Consider the following 22,084-nt stretch of genomic DNA (forward strand, 5'->3'; position numbering starts at 1 on the left):
TGGCCAACTTCAATATTTGGACACAAGTATGTAAGGAACTCTTACCAATGATCACACAAAATACATGACACCTGAATAGGTTGTGGGTGAGGTTTTGCTCAGGAGGCTTTGAATCCTAAGCATGAGCAGAAACAGCCCTCTCCACAGCAAGTACTGCACAATATCAGCTGATTGGAGGATGTAGCTTTATTAGTGATGTAGGGCACATGAGGCTAGACACCCAAGGAATGTTTCAGGAGCACATTTATTAGCTGCAGGGTTCTGAGGGGTATCACTTAAAATTTTTTGGATCACTGCTTGGAATTTCATTGATCTTTATTTACATCAAGTGGGACAGGGATGGAGGTTTATATGTTTTTTTGTTGTTTTGATTAGTTCACAGAAAGTGTTTTGTGTACCAATTCTAAGAATGGTCAGAGGTCTTCCAAGCTTTGCCACAAAAGCAGAAGTCTGTGTTATAACCCACGTTGAGAACTTAGCAAAATCTATTCCTGATGTTCTGTTGAAAGAAAATTATGGTGAAGGTCTCTTGAAAAGCTTATTTAAGATTATTTGGTGGAGAAGGGAGTGCCACTATATTAGCACATCAGACTGGGATGCTCCTTACCAAGCCTTTGGTCATGCAGTGTGTATTAAGAAAAACATCACACAATTGTTTCCAGGGCTACTGAGGTACTCTAAACACAGAGAGAAATCAAGCCTGGGTTTTCTGGCATATTCCACCCAAGTATTATTCATGGGGAAAAAACCTAAGTTGGATGTACTTTTTTTAAAAAAAATTCACTAGTATAAAAGACCTTTAAGAAGAAAGAGATTAGCTGCAATTGTGGAGGAAACATCAGCCGAGCTATATCTGCTGATGTGGTTATCAGTGGGGTCCACACCCACAGCTCCAGCAAACTCACCACCTGAGCTATGGAGTGTTCAGTGCTAGAATGCCTGCCTAGCATGCAAAGGAAGGATTCGGTCCCCAGAACTGGGAAAAAAAAGAGAAAGCAACTCAAGTATAGGGCAAAATATATTTTGAGAAAGTGCCTCTCCAAACAATGTACACAGATGACATTATTTTATAATGCTCTTTTATTTGCCTACATACAGCACAATACATGAGCCTTAGAACAAGCACAAGTGACAAGAGTGGTGGTCCCAGAGTCATCAACACATCAATAAGCAATCAAGGAAAAGGAAGAGGCCAGCTGCAGGGTACACAGACACATCCCTATGGTCCCAGCTGCCAGCCTCACGCCATCTCAGATAATAACAAGTAAAAGAACTGTGGAGAAACTCAGTGGTAGAGCACTCCTGGATGAAATCTGAACAAAGAAAGAGAGGAAAGAAGTTCAGAAGAGCCATTTCACCAATCTGTACCAAAGGCTGGAGTGGAGAGGCCTAAACTAACATACACAATGTGTAATGAAACATTAGACACAAAAGACTTAAAATACGGGAAAATAGAATCTAACAACAAGAGAGATTTAACCCAGAAAAACATGTTGCTTTCAAATCTTCATGCTGATGCAATGCTCCTCTCCAACCCAGGGTGCAGTTTTGTTACCTCTGAATACATACAAAAAAAAAAAAAAGAAAAAGAAAAAGAAAGAAAGAAAGAAATGAAGGCACACACCATTTTCACACAGCTACAGTGGTTATCTCAAAATAAATAAATAAAATGAAATAAAATAAAATTTTTCTCAAGTCTGAACAAGTTCAAATGGATCTGAAACAAGCAAAGTTCTCACCACATTTCTACATACAAGGCTTTTCTCCAGTGTGATTTCTTAATCTTAATGCTGTTCAAAGGGACCTGGAAAGTTGAAAGTGTTACTGCAATTTCTAAACATAGAAAAAGGATTTTCACAGATGTGAATTCTTTTATGCCTTTGGAGAAAACTCTGAAAGCTGAATACTGCCCCACATGGCTTATCCTCAGCATTTTCTACAGTAGGAGTCCTTTCATACAACTGAACAAAACTAGAACGGCTGAACCCTTTATATTTCTTACTTGCATAGGATTTATTCTTTTTATTCCAAAACAATATTCCCAGTCCTTAGAAAAAAATGAGAAAACTAGAAGATTTCCCACATTTCTCACATTCACAGGGCTTCTCTGCATGAGTGTTTTCAGATATAAGAAAGGAAACAAGCTGACAGAATGTAGCAAATCCTCCAAATTCAGAGGGTTTGTTTTTCAATGTGAATGAAATGGCGTTAAAGGCAACAGGGAAAATGGAATGATTTGTGATATTTTTCACATTTAAAGAGTTATTCAGTTGGATGTGGTGGTGTATGCCTTTAATTCCTGAGACTCAAAAGGCTGATTCTGAAGAATCAATGTTGGAGGCTAGCCTCAGCACCTTAGGAAGACCCTAAGAAACTAAGCAAGTCCCTGTCTCAAAATAAAAAGTAAAAAGGAACTGGAATGTAGCTCAGTGGTAGAGCACCACCAGACTAAATCCCCAGTGAATCGATTGATTGATCGATCTCTCTCTCTCACTAACACACACACATACACACAGACAAACACACACACACACACACACACACACACACACACACACACACACTCACATGTGTGAAGCAGACAAGATATAGCAAAGGCTTCTCCCCATTGTTGACATTCATTGGGCTTCTCTCCAGTACGCATTCTTCAATGTCTGTGAAGGTCACTGGATCTAGAAAGGCTTTGCCACACTGCTTACATTCTTAGGGCTTCTCTCCAGTGTGAGTTCTTTCTGTATGTGAAGGTCACCAGATCTACCAAAGGCTTTTCCACACTGCTTACATTCATAGGGCTTCTGTCCAGTGTGTGTACTTCCATGTCTGTTAAGGTGATAGGATGTAGCAAAGGCTTTTCCACATTGTTTGCATTCATAGGGCTTCTCTCCAGTATGGGTTCTTCCATGTTTATGAAGCTGACGGGATGCAGCAAAGGCTTTGCCACACAGCTTACATACATAGGTCTTCTCTCCAGTATGAGTTCTTCCATGTGTGAAGGTCACCAGATCTAGCAAAGGCTTTTCCACATTGTTGACATTCATAGGGCTTCTCTCCAGTGTGTGTTCCTCCATGTCTGTTAAGCTTATAGGATATAGCAAAGGCTTTTCCACATTGTCTGCATTCATGGGGCTTCTCTCCAGTATGTGTTCTTCCATGTTTATGAAGCTGATCGGATGTAGCAAAGGCTTTGCCACACTGTTTACATACATAGGGCTTCTCTCCAGTATGAGTTCTTCCATGTCTGTGAAGTTCACCAGATCTAGCAAAGGCTTTTCCACACTGCTTACATTCATACGGCTTCTCTCCAGTATGAGTTTGTTCATGTGAGTGAAGGTAAGAGGACTGAGTGAAGGCTTTGCCACACTGCTTACATTCATAGGGCTTCTCTCCAGTATGAGTGTGTTTATGTATCCGAAGGCAAAAGGCAGTAGTGTAGGCTTTTCCACATTGTTGACATTCATAGGGCTTCTCTCCAGTGTGTGTTCTTCTATGTCTGTTAAGATGATAGGATGTAGCAAAGGCTTTTCCACATTGTTTGCATTCATAGGGCTTCTCTCCAGTATGTGTTCTTCCATGTTTATGAAGCTGACGGGATGCAGCAAAGGCTTTGCCACACTGCTTACATACATAGGGCTTCTCTCCAGTATGAGTTCTTTCATGTGTGTGAAGGTCACCAGATCTAGCAAAGGCTTTGCCACACTGCTTACATTCATAGGGCTTCTCTCCAGTGTGTGTTCTTCCATGTTCCTTAAGCTGATAGAATGTAGCAAAGGCTTTTCCACATTGTTGACATTCATAGGGCTTCTCTCCAGTGTGTATTCTTCCATGTCTGTTAAGCTGACAGGATGTAGCAAAGGCTTTTCCACATTGTTTGCATTCATGGGGCTTCTCTCCAGTATGTATTCTTCCATGTTTATGAAGCTGATGGGATGTAGCAAAGGCTTTGCCACACTGCTTACATTCATAAGGCTTCTCTCCAGTGTGAGCTCTTTCATGTATGTGAAGGTCACCAGATCTAGCAAAGGCTTTGCCACACTGCTTACATTCATAGGGCTTCTCTCCAGTATGTGTTTTCTGATGTATTCTAAGTAATCTGGGATAAGCAAAGTCTTTCCCACATACCTTACATTTGAAATGTGCATTCCCTGTGTGTGTGATCCTGTGCTTTTGAAGACTTGTGTGTGAAATAAAGATGTGACCATCTTGTTTACATTCATAGAGTTTCTCTCCAGAATGAGTTCTTTCATGTCTTCTAAATAAAGAGGAGAAATGAAAGGCTTTCCCACATACCTCACATTGGAAAGGTTTACCTCCACTCTGTGTTATCATGTGTCTTTGAACACCTGGGAGAGAAGAAGAGGCTTCACCACATTGTTGACATTCATAGGGTTGCCACCCAGTATGAGTTTCTTCATGTCTTTGAATGTCACTGGAACAACTGATGACTTTCCCACATATTGTACTTTCATATGGTCTATCTCCAGTTTGTAACAACATTTGTGTGTGAACACTTTTGAGAGAAACCAGAGATTTCCTATATTGTTTAAATTCACATGGCTTCTCTTCACATTCCTCATGCTTATCGTATTTGTGTCCAGAGTGAGATGTGATGTGCCTATGAAGGAATGAAAAACATATGAAACCTTTTGCACACATAATGAAGTCACATGGATTTACTCTAATGAAATTTTTCTTTGTTTCATTAAGAATTGGAATCGATTTGAAGGTTTCCCCACACTATTCTGTGGGGAAAGTTTGAAGTTTACCATAGGACTTCTTTGAAGAAGCAGTGACCAGCACATAATTGATACCTAACTCATTCACAATTTTCTATTTATTTATAGGTCTTTACATTTCTACCAACATCAGGTAAAGGCTAGATATTCTGACATGTTAAAGTTGCCTGAAAATAAAGAGATTGAAAGGAAACAATCCTTTGAAACACAGCTTCTCTATGGCTATTATTCACATAGTGATATTCACATATGCAATTTCATAGTACTTTTTGCATGTCAAATACTTTGAAAAGACTGAATACCTGTTACAGATAAGTATATATTTCTGGTAAAAAGAATATATATATTATAAAAACATTTCAAATTATGCATACTTCTTCAGTTGGTTTGCTTTAAAAATTACATGACAGTTCTCAGATTCCCTCACGAATTCCTCTTGTGAGTACAGTTACCTTAGGTTGCTTCCAGAGTTTTCAATCTGATCTTCAGTGGTCTTGTCTTCCCACTTGTTTCCTAAAATGAGAGAACATAACAATCTTTATGAATATTTAGGAGCTAGAAATGCTTTGCCAAATTGTAGGTGCCATTTAGGCTTCAATAATTCACCAACTGATTTCCTTTTCACCTTCTACATAAATGACCAAAATAAACATGAGTTCTCTATTTGATTAATTTTAAAACCAATATTATTACCTATAGAAGCCAGGTTTCTGACGACTTCCAGCATCACATCTCTGTAAAGGTTCTTCTGGGAAGCATCCAGAAAATCCCACTCCTCCTTGGTGAAGTTCACAGCCACATCCTCAAAGGTCACTGAGATCTAAAAATATCCCACAAATGTATAGTGGAGGCCAGGAGAGAATGACAGCATGAGAAATCTGCACTCAACATGCATGATGTTCACATGATTCCCTGGCCTCCTGATTAATTTCATGATTTGGTCCATCAAATCTTTACTTCTCTCAATTTCTTACACCCATTCCAACACTAGAAATTGGCTACTCAGAAGGCAAACATGATAGTGATTTATACCCTTCCTTTGGGGAGTTCATAGGAAGTAAGACAGGCTCCCAGATCACTCCTAACTTCTTTAATGATTGCACCTCTATTACATGTCCAAGAAACGTCCTGTGTGGTACAGAGCTAATATAAGCATTTCTGGTAGTACTTATCTTTTGAAAAGAAAGGTGATGAGTAGAAAAATGCAGGAATCATGAAACTAAGCATTTGAGAGAGATTCTGCCAACTACAGTGGCTCCCTGTACCTACAAGGTTAACACAGGCAACATGGTATTTACTGATGTCATGTTTCCTCTGAAAGTCTATTGATCCATACTTAAAGAAATCCCTATAACGAGCCCCAAATCCCACCCTCTGGGCATGGGGTCACTAAGGAGATTCCTTCATAGACAACATTTAGACAACATTTCACACAGGTGGTCACAATATGTTAACTGGAGATTGAGCTCATTCTGTGTGATTACACTAAGAACAACTAGAAGTTTGTAGGTGCTTTACTCCAGAACAAATTTAGTCAACTAGCTTACTATTAAATGACCAAAACAAACATGAGCTCTCTATTTGATTAATTTAATTTATTTATTAATAAACACAACAATTTGATAATTTCTTGTGGTTACTGTCAAAGCAGAATAGGGTAAGAGGAAAGATGGCACGTGCCTTAGAAATAACTCAATGACCCAAAAATGTCACCATGGGGTGGAGATGTGGCTCAAGCGGTAGTGCACGTGTGACCCAGGTTCGATACTCAGCACCACATACGAACAAAAATGTTGTGTCTGCCGAATACTAAAAAATAAATATTAAAAAAAGTTCTCTTTTCTCTAAAAAAACAAAACAAAAAATGTCACCTTGTCCAAACAACAGCCTTACAAAGTTTTATAACTCTCAAAACAATCTTCTTAATAAACAGCAGGCACTACTTTTCTAAGTCTCACTGCAACAATGAATGTCCAATGATTGTCAAACTCTTCTTAACAGCAGCCGGTTCACTACCATAATATACAGTCATGAGACAAATACCAATGTTCTGCTCAAGGACATTTTGATCAAGGTTGGGCCACATATGCAATGGTTGTCTGTGGTGAAACAGATTCATTGTGCCTGTAGCAATGGTGGTGCAAACAAACCTAAGGCAGAAGCTCTTCCAGAGTGTGGTAAAGCAACAAGTTTGTAGCCCAGAATTCTGAACTATCCCACACAGTCTGGATGTGAAAGAGGCCACCATTCACATCTGTAAGCATGCTATGATGTCTGCTCAGTGATGGAACAGACAAAAAGGAAATGTCCCTGCCACTTACACAGAAGCATACTAAAGACTGAAAACATACAGAACCACCCCAAACAATGAAGAATCCACAATTATCCTCAGAGACATCAGCCCAACTCTGTCAGGACAATGATGCAGACAGGAGAGCTTCATGGACCTTCAACCAAACGGGAAGTACACTGAGGTCTCAGGATCACAACAACACTCTACAGGACATAAACCATACCCCTACAAGTGCACCACCAGTGAAATCCCATGTATGCTCAAAGAACATGAGAGCTAAAGCAGAACTCAGATCAGAGGAAACTGAAAAGCCTTCAGGGAAGGGGACATGAAACACAGGGCTCTGAACAGACACAGGACAAAGAGGTGACTCAAGAGAAAAGGTGACCATTTTGAAAGAAAAAATGTAAAAGTCCATCATAGGAAATTCATAGAGATCACCAGAGGTGGCGCTTTGTTGGTATCTCAGTCACCCAACACACATTTCAGAAAAGAAGAGCTAAAAGCAACCAATGAAACAGCCACTTCAGAAAACTAGAGAAAGAAAAGCAAGGTAAACCTAAATTAACCACAGGTAGGTAACAGAGAAGGTGCTGGTGAAACCACAATTAGGAAATCCGCAATCTGCAAATCAAGTTCTTCATGAACATCAGCATCACTGATTAACTGACATAAGGCTAAGAATACAGAGGACAGGGACTGGGGTTGTGGCTCAGTGGAAGAGTGCTTGCCTAGTGCTTGGGAGAAACTGGGTTCAATCCTCACTGCCACATAAAAAGAAAGAAAGAAAACTGTAAAATATACAATAACATTAAAGAAAAAAGCATCGAGGACTGAAAACCTACTAACAGATTTAAAAATGTCATCATCAAAAATGCATTGGGACTTCAAGATTATCATAAATGTGCTTGACACAAATTAGACAACTGCAGAAACTGGACCATTTCTTTGAGAGAGACAATCTCCTACAACTTACACCCAAAGGGAAATACACAAAACAGATGAGCCCATGGCTGCTGAAGAAAACAGACTCAATAACTAATTACTTCCCAAAAAGGCAAGGCAAGGCTTTGACATCTCAAACAGGCTTCCATGAGACACATAAGAACTTCCACCAGTTTTCTACTTTTTTGCCAGAACATAAAAACTGAGTTAACACTGCCTAAGTCTTCCTGAGGCATAAGTTACCATATTATCCAAATTAAATAGATAAAGAAAAGTATTAAACAGAAAAGAAGACTATGAATGATGCTCATAATCATAAATGCTAAATTTAATCATAAATGCAAAAAACTGTACAATTAAGTCATCACACTACAGGTGCCTATGCAAATAATGTGAAAATTATGGGCACAGGAACCCTCACTGCAGTGACTACAGCAGCCATATCCAGAACTGTCCAAAGCTAGATGCAAGGAAGATGCAACTTTCAATACTGAATGGACAAGCTGAAGTTTAACCACACCAAAGAGCATCACCCAGAAAATGAGCTCTGCAGCCTGGAAAGATACAGCACCCTTAAAGACAGACTGGTAAGTGAGAGAAGCCAGTTTGAAATGGCCAAGTGCAGTAAGATTCCAAGTCAAGAACATTCTGAAAAAGACAACATTATAGATGCACTAGCAGAACTGATGGGTGCCAGGGACTTTGGGTGCAGAGAGGGAGGAAGGAATGAGGAGGAGTGATGAACAGGTGGAACACAGGATTCCCAGAGCAGTGAATCTCTTCTGTATGACATTATCTTGTATACTACGTGACACACACAATCACATCACACAGACGAGGAACCCTAAGGTAAAGGATGACCTTTAGCTTATCCTAATATGTTGCTTCATCCATTCTCTTTATCAAATGTTCAACACTGGTTTAGTAACTAACAAACATCCTACACCAATGCAATATGTTGAAAACAGTACCGATTATCAGCTGGAGAGAAGGGGTATTTGATACTATGTGTAATGGCACATTTAATTGTCACCTTGATTGGATTAAAGGATGCCGATGATTAATGAGCTTCTGGGTGTGTTCATGAGGGTGTGTCTACAAATGATGGGCATATGGGATAGTGAGCCAAACTAGAGAACCTTCTTAAGCTAGGCAGCACCATCCACTAGGACGGTGTCTTGGTGGAACAAAAGTTGGAAGAAGAAGGAAGCAGCAGCAGAAGAAGCTCCTTTCTTCTCAAATGGGTTCTTGATTGCTACTGCAATGGCCAGAGGATATCAGATTCTGCCTTCTTCATTCTCCAAAAGTGGACTCTGCCAGTGATTCTCCAGGGAGTTTCCAGAATCTTTGGTCTGGACTAGGGCATCACCATTGATCCCTCTTGTTCTGAGGCTTCAGCCTCTGGGACTCTGCAGCTACTACTTCTCAAGCTCTCCAGCCTGCAGATGGCCACTGTGGACATCCACCTTCGGGTCAAGTAGGCCAATCTAATGAATCCCCTTTGATAATCATACTTCGTCTTGATACTGTTCCTCTAGAGAACAGATTAATGAACTATGTAAGCCTAAAATTGCTATAAAAACAAAGTTTTTCTAATAAAGAAGTAAATAAACTCCCAAGCCATGAAGTTTTAAAAATGTATACATAAGAAAAAATATTATATGCTAATACCTTTTTCATGATAATGCAAAAATAAAGCAAAGAGGAAGAGTCATAGTTACAAATTTCAAAAGTATGAACAAAAGCAAGAAAACTAATATTTTTAAGAGAGAGAGAGAGAGGTAGAGAGAGGTAGAGAGAGAGAGAGAATTTTAATATTTATTTTTTAGTTTCTGGCGGTCACAACATCTTTGTTTGTATGTGGTGCTGAGGATCGAACCCGGGCGGCACACATGCCAGGCAAGCATGCTACAGCTTGAGTCACATCCCCAGCCCATGAGAAAACTGATTGTCAATACTATTTTTATCTGGAAAGAAAGTGGATGATAAGTCTTCAAAACTCATTTAAACTGCTGGTGTAGTGGTATGCACCTGTAATTTCAGCCACTAGGGAGGGCAAGGCAGGGAAATGGCAAAAGTTTGAGGCCTGTCTCAGCAACATAGCAAGACACTTAGCAATTGAGTGAGATTGGTCTTCATCAAAAATAAAAAGGTGGGGGGGGCTGAAGATGTGGCTCAAGTGGTAGCGAGCACACCTGGCATGCGTGTGGCTCGGGTTCGATCCTCAGCACCATATACAAACAAAGATGTTGTGTCCGCCAAGAACTGAAAAATAAATATTAAATAATTCTCTCTCTCTCAGAGATCCCCCCCCCTCTCTCTCTCTGTAAAAAAAATAAAAAATAAATAAAAAGGGGGTCTGGGACTTAGGTGAGTGGCAGACCACTTGCTAACATGTGTGAGGCACTGGGTATGATCCTCAGCACCACAGAAAGACAAATAAAATAAAGGTATTCTATCCATCTACAACTATACAAAATATAAAAAAGAAAGAAAAAGAAAAAATAAATAAATAAGAAGAAGGGCTGAGGATGTGCTCAGTGGTCAAGTGCCTGTAGGTTTATTCCCCAGTAAAACACCTGCCCACCTCCAGAACGTTGCTCACAAATTGAAATTTATTTCTGGAAGATAACTAAGCATGAGCATGTCCATGGCATCAATTCCCAGCACTCAATAAGAAAGCAAATAAATAAACAACAGTCTACAATACTAATTCTCTTGGGCTGAAGAGTAGCTTGGTAAAATACATGTAATGAGAGATAAAAATGATTATAATACAAAAGGTACACAATTAGAGGCATAAAAACACAACAAAATCAGTGGAAAGACACCACACTTTCTCACAAAGAAGACTGAATGTTCCCATGATCTAAACTCTCTGAAAAAACACTGAGCGTTTCAGTAAATTCTGTAAATTTAGGGCATGTTTGTTTTATTTTGGAGGTAAACTTAAGAAAAACTATATCTAAAAATGGAAATAGTAGGGTTGGGATTCTGGCTCAGCAGTAGAGTGCTTGCCTAGCACATGAGAGGCCCTAGGTTTGATCCTCAGCACCACATAAAAATAAATAAATAGGTATTGTGTCCAACAACAGCAACAACAAAAAATACTCTTCAAAAAACTGGAAAGAGTAGACTGTATATAAGACTAGCCAAAATGTTGTACAGGACAGAGAGAATAGAGAGAGCATTTATGTTACTCCCAAGTTTCATAAGCTAAAAGGCTAGCTCCCAAAGGGGTGGCCCTACGAGGAGGCAGTTGGGAGGGAACAGGAATTAGGTGACATGGTGATGGGATCAGCACCCTTATTTAGACACATGGATCTCTCCTTTGCAGAAAACAGGTGTCATTTACTCTTTCACTGATATTCAGTGATTAAATGATTACAGTTGGGTATTCAAGGTATTGCCAAAATTGTCCTTAAAATTTACAATGAAGACGGGTGTGATGGTGCATACCTGTAACCCCAGCGGTTCAGGAGTCTGAGACCCTAGATGATGTAGCAAGACTCTGTCTCAAAATAAAGAATCTAAAAGGGGCTGGTGGTTAAGCACTTCTGGGTTTCATTCCTGATAACAAAAAACCACACACTTAACATGAACCTGCCAACTTCAGACAACAACGGTCAAAAACTATCATCCTTTGTCAAATTCCTCACCTTGTGAAGGACAGATACTAGTTTTCATGAAATCACATTCATAAATTTATCCACCAAAATTTTTGTAGAATTTGACTCAAATTCTGCAGCAATAATGTAAGACAGAGTTTCTCTGTATCTTACGTGGTATTTTGGAATCTAGAGTTGGATTTCAATTTGAAATCACTGAAAAGACAAATTTGAATCTTACAAACTTTCTATACATACTCAGGGATAGCAAAAGATAATTAGGTAATTAGATGTTTTCTTTTTCTTTTCCTTTTTTTTGGGGGGGTGTGTGGGGAGAGTTTGGTACCCTCGAGATTAAACCCAGAGATATTTTACTACTGAGCCACATCCCCAGTCATTTTTATATTTTATTTTGAGACACAGTCTCACCAGGTTGCATAAGGCCTCGCTAAGTTGCTAAGGCTGCCCTCAAATTTGCAACACTCCTGTCTCAGCCTCTGGAGCAGGAAGGATCACAGGTATACACCACTGTATCTTACTGTAAGCTGGGATTTTTAACAAAAAAAAAAAAAAGTGGATTTTAACCCACCTCTCTCTTGCCTCTTTAATAATAGTCCATCCCATTTGGCTCTGAATAAATAAACCTGGGCCTCAGATAAGTGAGCACATAATTTCAAAGTGATACACAGAAAGCTTTGGTGTAGAGGGAGCAGAGATGTGTCAGGCTCCAGGGGCAGGGAAGGTCCGTGACTTCAGGACATGCTTCCTCAGAATGCAGTAAGAGACATACAGAAGAAATTTTCTTTAGTTTTTTTTCTGTACCCCACCAATCTGATGTTCCTACCAATGCAATTGGTTAATGCAGTGATACACAGTTTCTTTTATAAAAGTTCATGGAGGCCAGGCACAGTGGCACACAACTCTAATCCCAGCAGCTTGAGAGGCTAAGAAAGGAGGATTGCTAAATTCAAAGCCAGACTGAGCAACTTAGTGACACCCTCAGGAACTTAGTGACATCATGTCTGAAAATACAATATAAAAAGGGCTGGGAATGTGGCTCAGTGTTTAAGTGCCCTTGGGTTCAATCCCTGGTACATTAAAAAGGGGGAAAAAAGAAAGAAAATTAGAAAGAAAGAAAGAAAGAAAGGAAGAAAGAAAGAAAGGAAGGAAGGAAGGAAGGAAGAAAGAAAGAAGTGATGTAATATCTTCCAGAAAGGGACACACACATCATTCAGGGTAACTTGAATCTATGTTCCTTAGTATGGTAATTAATTTTGGGGTTAAAATGAACTATTTTCTGTAGCTGAGGTTGTCAATGCCTTTAATCCCAACAGATTGGGAAGCTGAGGCAGGAGGACCACAACTTTCAGGCCAGGCTGGGCACCATAGCCAGATCCCTTCTGAAAATCATACTGAAAAGAGCTGGGGATGAAGGACAGTAAAGGAATCTGACATTATTATAGTGGCATCCCCTTTTTTCACAGAAAATTTTAACTGGGTTTCTCCAGAAATCTTCACCATGGCTAATTTTAGGACTGTCAACAAAAGAGTGTCCACAAAAAAGTTCAGTGTAGATAAACTTCCCATTTTTGTGTTGCCCTATTTTACTGGGTTACTAGTCTGGAAGAAATCAGCACTCCAGGTGCTAGACTCCCCCTTACTAGTTTTTTACACACTTGTATCCAGTCTAGTAGTTTGTAGAAATGTGCAAACAAGGCCTCTGGCCTTGAGCTGGGCTTCACAGACAAGTCACCAACCGGGCTCCATGGTAACAGCTGGTGAGGGAAGAAAGAAAGGGGAGAAGAAGCTCTCCCCTCCTCAGGTGCTGTCCTTGAAGGGTTCACTTGGCCAGAACAGAGAAAGAAAAACCTGCTTTTATGTGTGTGATGTGACAACTTGACTATGGTGACTCCACTTTGTGAACTCAGCCATGACACTCAAAAAGGTCATGACTGGGGCCGTTTGTATACTTCTGTTCATGAAAATTCCCCAAGAACACAGAGTGATGTATGGGGCCAAGTGGATACTACCTGACCACAACTTTCAGGCTTGCTTAGGTTGCCTGAACCCCCAAACTTCCCTTTTGTGGTTTTTGTGCTTAAATATGGAGCCAACTGAAGGCAGGGGCACCACTCTGACCATCTCATTCTTTCAAGAACAGAGTGTCTGCCACTGGCCAGAAACAGAGGCTTAACTGGAATGAGACTGTCTGGTCTGATAGTTCTTTGGGGGTCCCGGTGTTACAATGTGAACTTCCTGAGCCCCTCCCCTTACATGCTGGGTATAAAATTCTGAAACCACCTGAACTCGGGGTTCAGGGCATGGATGGATTGATTACAGCAAAAGCATTGCCCTCTGAGACTGGCTACAGCCAGATAAAACTGTTTCCAGCTACCTTCAGTGCCTTGCCTCCTTTGTCCCTACATCATTATTACCCTGTGTGCTTACCTAACTACAGGACTGGTGTGACTCTACATCATGGACTCTCAGAAAAGGGAGCAGTTATACTCTATTGATGTAGCCCAGGATTCCATAACCCTGGGATCTATAAACAACCTCCTTATTCCCTTTAAAGCAGTTATTTTGATCAAACACAAGGAAGGGTTAAGTGATCATTCTTTCCCCTCAAGGATAATATTCACAAATAGAAAACAAATGCTTTCAAAAGTGTTGTTCTTGCCAGAGACATTGGCACAGGCCTGTAATCCCAGATATGCAGGAGGCTAAAGCAGGAGGATCACAAGTTGGAGGCCAGCCCAGCTTCCAAAACACAAGGGAGGGAGGGAGGGAGGGAGAGTGAAAGGGAGGGAGGGAGGGAGGAAGGGAGGAAGGGAGGAAGGAAGGGAGGAAGGAAGGGAGGAGGGAAGGGAGGGGGGAAGGGAGGGGGGAAGGAGGGGGGAAGGAGGGGGGAAGGAGGGGGGAAGGGAGATTGATTCTTTCCACTATTTCACTAAGTGATAATGACAATTAGCAGATGGTGTCCATTTGAAACCAGTGGGAAGAACGACTGGCCAAGCTTCCAAGGTGGAAGGCAGGAGGCGCCTGCAATTTGGAGGACCTCCACTAGGTGGAGCTCCACTGGGAGAAGGAAGGTGCATTTGTGGCCCTGCTTCCTACACGTTGGGAAAAGTGAGTGCGGGCCACAGGTAGGGAGCAAAGGGGACACCTGGGACCTGAGCCACCCTTCCAAACCCAGGGAAGCAGGGAACAGGGCCCAGGGCCACCCGACAGCGGGGACTCCGCCGGCACTCGGCAGCTCACCCGCGCGCCGGGCCCCAAGGCGGTGCTGACCACCTACCTTCTGCGAACTCACCATTTTTGGCTTCTCTGGTGACCTGGCGTCCTCTGGAGGAACCTCCGGGGACCCGAGATCCCGGGACCACGGGCAGCGCAGAGTCACCTGGGTCCCTGGAGCAGAGAACACGGGGCCTGGAGAAGGAGTGGCCCAGTCGGTGAGGAAGAAAAGCCTAGAATTGCGGAAGCCCGCCCTTCCCCTGCCTCTGCGCACTGATTGGACAGTTCCCCCCAGCGACCCGGATGGATGGCCTCCAGGCCCGCGTCTGCATCATGATTGACAGCTGACATCATCCAATCACTGGCTGAAATTGGGTAGAGTGACAGATTCTTGACCCCAGCCCTTTTCACGAGGAGCTTCTTGGCTGTGCTGGGAACGAATCCAGGTGGGAAGCCTTGGCTTAGCCTCTGGGACAGAGGTGACACCTGGCGCTGAGCTAGGCTTCAGCCATAGAGTGCTTTCCGAGCATACCAGGGCCCTGGGTTTAACCTCAACAGAAGAACAAAGCACAGCTTCTCCAGGAGGCTGAGGCTGGAGGAGCCCAAGGTCAGGTCTGCATCTGCAAACAGTGAGACCCTCCCTTAAAATAAAATGAAAAGGTGGGGATGTAGCTCAGAGGTCGGGGGCAAGCCCCGTTGGGTTTATTCCCCAGTACCTTAAAAAAGAAAGAACGATATTATATTATATATATATATATTATAATTAAATATATTATAAAATATATTATATATATATTATAAAATATATAATATATATTACATATATTTTATATAATATATAATATATATTTTATATATAATATGTATTTTATATAATATATTCTATATATATAATAGATATTTTATATAACATATTTGTATATATTTTATATATTTTAAATATATATTTAAAATATATAATATATATATATTTCTCACACCAAGTACATCTAATCAGAATATTATATATTATATAATATATATTATATATTATATATATAATATAATACATATAATATTATATGTATTGTATTATAATACATATAATATTATATGTATTATTAATATAATACATATAATATTATATTATATATAATATATGTATTATATTATTATATATATTATAAAATATATATTATATAATTATATAATATATATATAATTTTTTCCCCCAGCTGATGCGACCTCAAGCGACTTAGAAAAACACGGTCTCCAAATTTTTGAAACACTATTTAAAGATATCATATATATTATATCATATATAATACCTAAAAATGAAAACAATTTGAAAACTATTTAGTAATTCTCACCTCCTGGCCTCTGTTGCTTTGAGGAGGCTCCTGATCTATCAAAGGAAACAACTGGGGTTGGCTCTGATGCCCAAGGCTCCCTCCCCAGCAGAAAGGGTGGGGGAGGAAGGAAGACTATCCTCTACGGCAGCAATGTCCTGTGGAAATAAAATGGGTGCTTTGTGCTTAGTGTAGATGTTCTACTTCGACTGTTAGGAAGTCTTCTGCAGAGATGTGACTCTGGTGACCCCACAGGTCTGGTCAGGTGTTCACCCAAAACCAAACAGAAAATGTTATGATGCAAAGCAGGAAAGAAACTTTGACCAGTGCAGCTACACCAGGAAGACAAGGAAACCCTGTCCTTACCCTGTCTTCAGATGCTGACAAGGAATCTGAGATTTTATAGAAAGGGTAATCATAGGCATGTATGGATAGGGGATATTGTCTCTAGGATTTAGTATTATCTGTAGGATTTAAGCTTCAGGCATCTGTGGTCTTATACCTTGTCTCTGAGCTCACACTCTCTTGCCCCCTGGACGCATGTCACTCTATTGCAAAAACTGACCTCACTTTATCAGGAGGAAGTCCCCCTCCAGTGTATTCTTTCCATGTCAAGGTTTTCAAGAAAAAAGCCCTAGGAAGAAACATACCCCTAGTAGTTGACCCAGCACTCTCAGCATCTGGGTTTTAACTGATAGTCAAATCAGAAAGATACCAAAACCCCGCTCAGCTGGGCTCATTAACCCTGCATATAAACCATAAAAAAGTTGCCACTTGGGGCCAATACTGCCTGTTATGTCTATCCCCCTCTTGGATATTAAGTACAACTTTATTCTCTACTCTTAAGTTGGGCTTTGTGAAGTCCATCACATCCTGCTCATTGGCCCAAGTTCATTCTACCTAACAATATTGCCCATGGACTAGGGGGGGCTATTGTGTAAAAATTCCTATTTCCACAAGGTGTGGAAAAGTGGACACATAGCTGCCCAGGGCTGAGAATTGAATTCCAGGTGCCTTTATTGTCCCCCATGGTAGAGATTGAATTGAGGGCAGGGCCACTTTGCCACTAAGCATCCCATTTATTGTGGTTCAGAGAAGGTGGGTGTGAGCATAACTGTAATGGGCCTGAGAGAATAACTCCAGATGGTGACTCCAACCTACTCTCAATCAAATGAAGAAATTGACAAATCAGAGGGTGAGACCAAGCATGGTTGTTCATGCCTGTGATCCCAGAGGCTCAGGAGGCCAAGACAGGAGGATTGCTTGTTCGAATCTAGCCATCAGCAAAAATGAGGTGCTAAGCAACTCAATGAGAGCCTGACTCTAAATAAAATATGAAACATGGATTGGTATGAGAATATAGTATTTTGCCTTAAATGTAGAATTGAGACATAAGAGAGGCAGCCTGAGGGCAAGTAGAGCAAAATGGAGAGTCACGTGTACAGCCTCAGACTGTGGATGTGGCAGATCCCGAGTCCATGCACCTTAACCACCCTGGACACACAGGAGGTAGGGGAGGGGTCACCCTGACCAATAGAGAAAGAAACAGTGTTGATTTAGGTAAAGTCAAAAGTGTCTAGGTCCACAATGCACTCAATCCAAGAAGACTTTCCCAGCACAAAAGGACAAAGGGAGTTGGGGACAACTAAGGGTGTATTGCTTTATATACAAATATGTGGGGTTTTTGATACCAGGGATTTGACTGAGCACTGCCTAACCAGTGAGCCAAACTTCCAGCTCTTTTTCACCTTTACACAGGGTCTGGCTAAGTGGCTTAGGGCCTCCCTAAGCTGCAGAGGCTGGCTTCAAACTTGAAGTTTTCCTGCATTAACCTCCCAAACCACTGGGATTTCAGGCATGTGCCCCTCTGCCGCGCAGCATGCTTCTTTAAACAGCCCAGTGGGACACAGTGAAACCCAGGTGAGAATCTGGAAGTTGGTGCACCCTGTAGTACTTTGCCAAATAGGAACTGGGGTGGGAAGCAGGGACCTTGTGAACCAGAGGATAGTATGCTGACTGCAACTTGCCTGCTCGCCCAGATGTTCCATCCTGTAACACTGTCTGCAAAAGCTGTGCTTTTTCTGTACCTGTGTCTTGTGGTCTTTTAGGGGACCCACAGAAGAATAGTGGGAACAGATGGTTAAGAGAATAATCCTGTAAAATGGGCCTACCGTGCTGACCTGCACATGCATTCTTTTCCAAAAAGCAATTTACCTGCAACTCTGCCTGGACTAAGTGGACAGGAGATGTCACATTCCTCAGCCGACTACCTGTGATCTGCATGAGAAATGCAGGCAGGAAACCCCCTAAGAGGAACCCAAGTGACTATGTGGGGACAGACTTTGTGACTCTTTCCACAGACCAGATTTAGAAGGAAGGATAATACTTTGGATAAGAATCCAATTAGAATGGCTCAGCATGGGCCAAGGTGACATAGAGTTGCCATGACCATTGAGACTTGAAAGTATGATGTCACCCTGCTATAAAGTCAAAAAAGTGCACCTGGGCAGGAGTCTCTGGAAATTTCCCAGGGACTCCAAAAAAACTAGAGTGCAGAAGAGGCACATGGGCCCTGTGCTTTCTGAGAGGACCCACTCTCGCCCTTGAGAATCTCCCCTTCCCCTTCAAGAAGTTCATGTCTGTTACAGGGTGACATGTCTGAAAACTTTCTGATGTGATTGCACAAATCAAGGGTTCAAGGGGGTCTTTTCACTGCCTCAGTTTCTCAGGAGGTCTCAGCTCTATAATGAGTTCATTCTCTAAAAAAAAAAATACAGAAACCTTCATTAACAAACAGCAAAATAAAACAATCAACAACAACAAAAATAGATCAGTAACCTGCTAGAGCAGCATCCGCAATTTAGCTTCACTCTGTCTCAAAATAAAACTTGCAATAGAGATGAAGTTCAGGGCATGTAGTTCAGAGGGCCGGGCATGGTGGCGCACACTTCAAGTCACAGCAGCTTGTGAGGCTGAGGCAAGAGGACCATGAGTTGAAAGCCAGCCTCAGCTGGTGAGGTCATAAGCAATTTGGTGAGACCCTTTCTCTAAATAAATAGGGCTGGGGATGGGGCTCAGTGGTTGAGTGCCCCTGTGTTCAATCCCCAGTCCCCACCCTCCTCAAAAAAGACATAAGAAAATAGAATGTAAAAGGGCAGATATAAATCTAACGACATCAACATGGTGTGGGTGAAGCTCACCCTACATAGAGCCTTGAAGAGTCAGAAAGATGGACAGGGATCATGTCTGCATCACTGGCTGCTGGTTCCTCTCACTAAAACACTCAGGGTCACTCCAGGGGAACTGAGCTGCATGAAATAACCACACAAGAGACACAGATACCTTTTTCTTTGGGTTCTGTGATGGCTACAATGACCTTACGGGTTCACAGAAAGAGAGAGAGAGAGAGAGAGAGAGAGAGAGTGAGTGAGTTTCAGGGGTTGATGTAGTGATCTCTCAGAGCCTCTTGCTTCAGGAGTGGAAGACAGGGGGTCATTCAGAGTGGCTCCCCCCATATTTCCTCTTCCTTAATATTTGAAGGCGATTGGGAAATTGTATCTTTCAGTCACTGGATTCTTGGTCTGAGGTCATCATGATCTACTATTGAAACTCAAAAGGTATTAGTAGAAAACACACTATCTCTGGGACATAGTCAACTTGGAAGATCCAGGTTATTGTTGTTGTTGTTGTTGTTATTATTATTATTATTCTGCCAAACACTCACCAGAAGATTCTTCATCTTTTCTCGATTTTATTGGGAAACCTTGCACTTGGCAATGGTAACATAGACATATTCATTTGGCATGTCGCTTCAGCCTCTCCACAAGCCACGGAGCAGAGGGCTCAGTCACAATATTTTTTACAGTGGTCTTTTAGAGCATTTCAACCCAGATCTAGTTTTTCCATCAGCATTTATCTAACTATGAAAGCTCTTGGAAGTAATTTAAGCCCAACATTAAGAAAATCCATATGTTGTAAGTTTGAAACAGAGCCATAAAGACTGTATCATGGAAGCAAGGAATAATATTTAAAGTAGTCACTTCATGAGACCAGGAGCTGGCCTAGGTCTGGTTAACTGGCATGCACCTGTTTCAGACCTGAACCTTAACTTCAGCAGAGTGTAGCTCTGAAATATCAGCTGGTAATCACTAGTGATGCCATCAGATGAGTTGTGTTCATACAGGTGACAGGATAGTCATCATCCTTTCTCTTAATTCTCACATTTAAGGAGTCTGTTAGGTCTGTCAGTGAGGTAGATATTCTGAAGGCAGAAGACAAACATCCTAACATCCTTTGGGTGCCATCTCATGAGGGTTAGGGTATTACCAATAAAACCTCCAGGTGACAGGCATTCTCCTGTAATTGTTCTTGTCCATTCTAGGAGACCAGCCTAAATGCATCCACTATTTCTAGGAGACCACCCTAAAGTGCATCCACTATTTCTAGAACTCTTGTGTGGTCCTGACTAGACATGTGCATAATACTTAGGAATAATACTTAGGCAAGGTGTCAGTTTCTATTGTAGAATGATCAGGGCAACCCTACATTGGTGAATTCCTTATGTAAATAACTAGCCTGTAGAGAAAAATTCTATTTCAACTATCTTTCTATTTGGACAATGATCCAGATAAGGAGTCTTAAATTTCCAAGGGCCAGCATGATTGTCTGCTTTAGGTTTCTCGTATGGTGTCTATTCCTCAAATAGAATCCCAGACAACCCGTTTGCCATAGGAGCGACAGATAACTGACCACTACAGTCAGTAGGATTAATCTAGTTTCATGGGTGGACTTTCCAGTCCACACTACAATGTACAGCAAAAACGGATCTGAGGGCTGGGGTGGTGGCTCGATGGTGGAGCGCTCGCCTAGCATGTGCGAGGCCCTGGGTTTGATCCTCAGCACCACATGAGAAAATAAACAAAATAAAGGGATTGTTTCCATCTAGAACTAAAAAATAAATTAAAAAATAGATCTGAGAAATGGGTCCATAGAAGTCTCTTCATAGTTTTTGCTTACCTGATAAGCTCATGAAGCTGCGTGGTTCTAAACTCTGCAGTTGGAAGATTTGCCTTCCTGTGTCAGGTTTTTCAGTCATTTTCATGATGACAGGTTTAAATTCTATCTTTTCAAATCTGATTTAATTTACTGAATCATATTCAGCAGCAGTGAACATGATTCAGTAAATTCAGCAGAGGTCTCAATTTTCTTTTTTTTTTTTTTTTTGGGTGGTGCTGGGGATTGAACCCAGGGCCTTGTGCATGTGAGCAAAGCACCCTAACAACTGAGCTATATCTCCTGAGATTCTCAATATTACAATTAAGAAAAAAATTAAAAATTTTGTAAGATCTAGTGTGTGCCTCTGGGGTCCTGTGTTCCCCCTTTTCTTTATTTAATAAAATTGAGTAAAGACTTGGCATAAGCCATAGTATCATCAGTTTGAGTTATAGATAGTAGTACAAGTATTTAAATGATCAGATTTACCTTGTATTGATTATTGTAATTTCCCAATATATATACTAGTTGATCCATAGTAACAATTTAAAAGGAATCCTCAATCTCTTTCTGAGAGAAGATCTCAAAATATCTTTATCTCTCAGAATATTATCCTTTAAATAGGTGTCTCTCGATTCTCTTTTTTAAAAAATGTCATTAAGCATTATATAAATCCTACCATATTTTTATGGATCATAGGTCCAGTCAGAGAACTTCTGTCATGTCCATGAATTTTCAACAAGGTTTGCAACTTTTATTGCTCAAAACTAACATACAACTTTAATTTGGAGAACCTCAGTCCTAATAAAATTCCCAGATCTCAAAATGATTCCACAATCAAAATATGCAAGAATGGACAGTCTTTGAATCAATCAAATTTATTCTCCAAGGAGAATTGTAAAAATTAGAATCTAAGTCAGCAGTTTAATGTATTTAGTGTTTAATCAAGGA

General features: G+C 41.0%; 1 protein-coding gene across 1 annotated transcript; it reads right to left on the reverse strand.

Moving 5' to 3' along the window:
- Positions 1–1,130: 1,130 nt before the first annotated feature.
- LOC143385609 (uncharacterized) lies at positions 1,131–15,002 on the reverse strand. Its single transcript, XM_076841102.2, is given in 5 exon segments — positions 1,131–2,996; positions 2,998–4,612; positions 5,186–5,246; positions 5,427–5,553; positions 14,893–15,002. Coding segments are annotated over 5 exon segments (2,130 nt in total). The 5' UTR covers positions 14,896–15,002; the 3' UTR covers positions 1,131–2,672.
- Between the last annotated feature and the right edge of the window lie 7,082 nt (positions 15,003–22,084).

Source organism: Callospermophilus lateralis, chromosome 20 (assembly GCF_048772815.1).
Source record: "Callospermophilus lateralis isolate mCalLat2 chromosome 20, mCalLat2.hap1, whole genome shotgun sequence".
NCBI lineage: Eukaryota > Metazoa > Chordata > Mammalia > Rodentia > Sciuridae > Callospermophilus > Callospermophilus lateralis.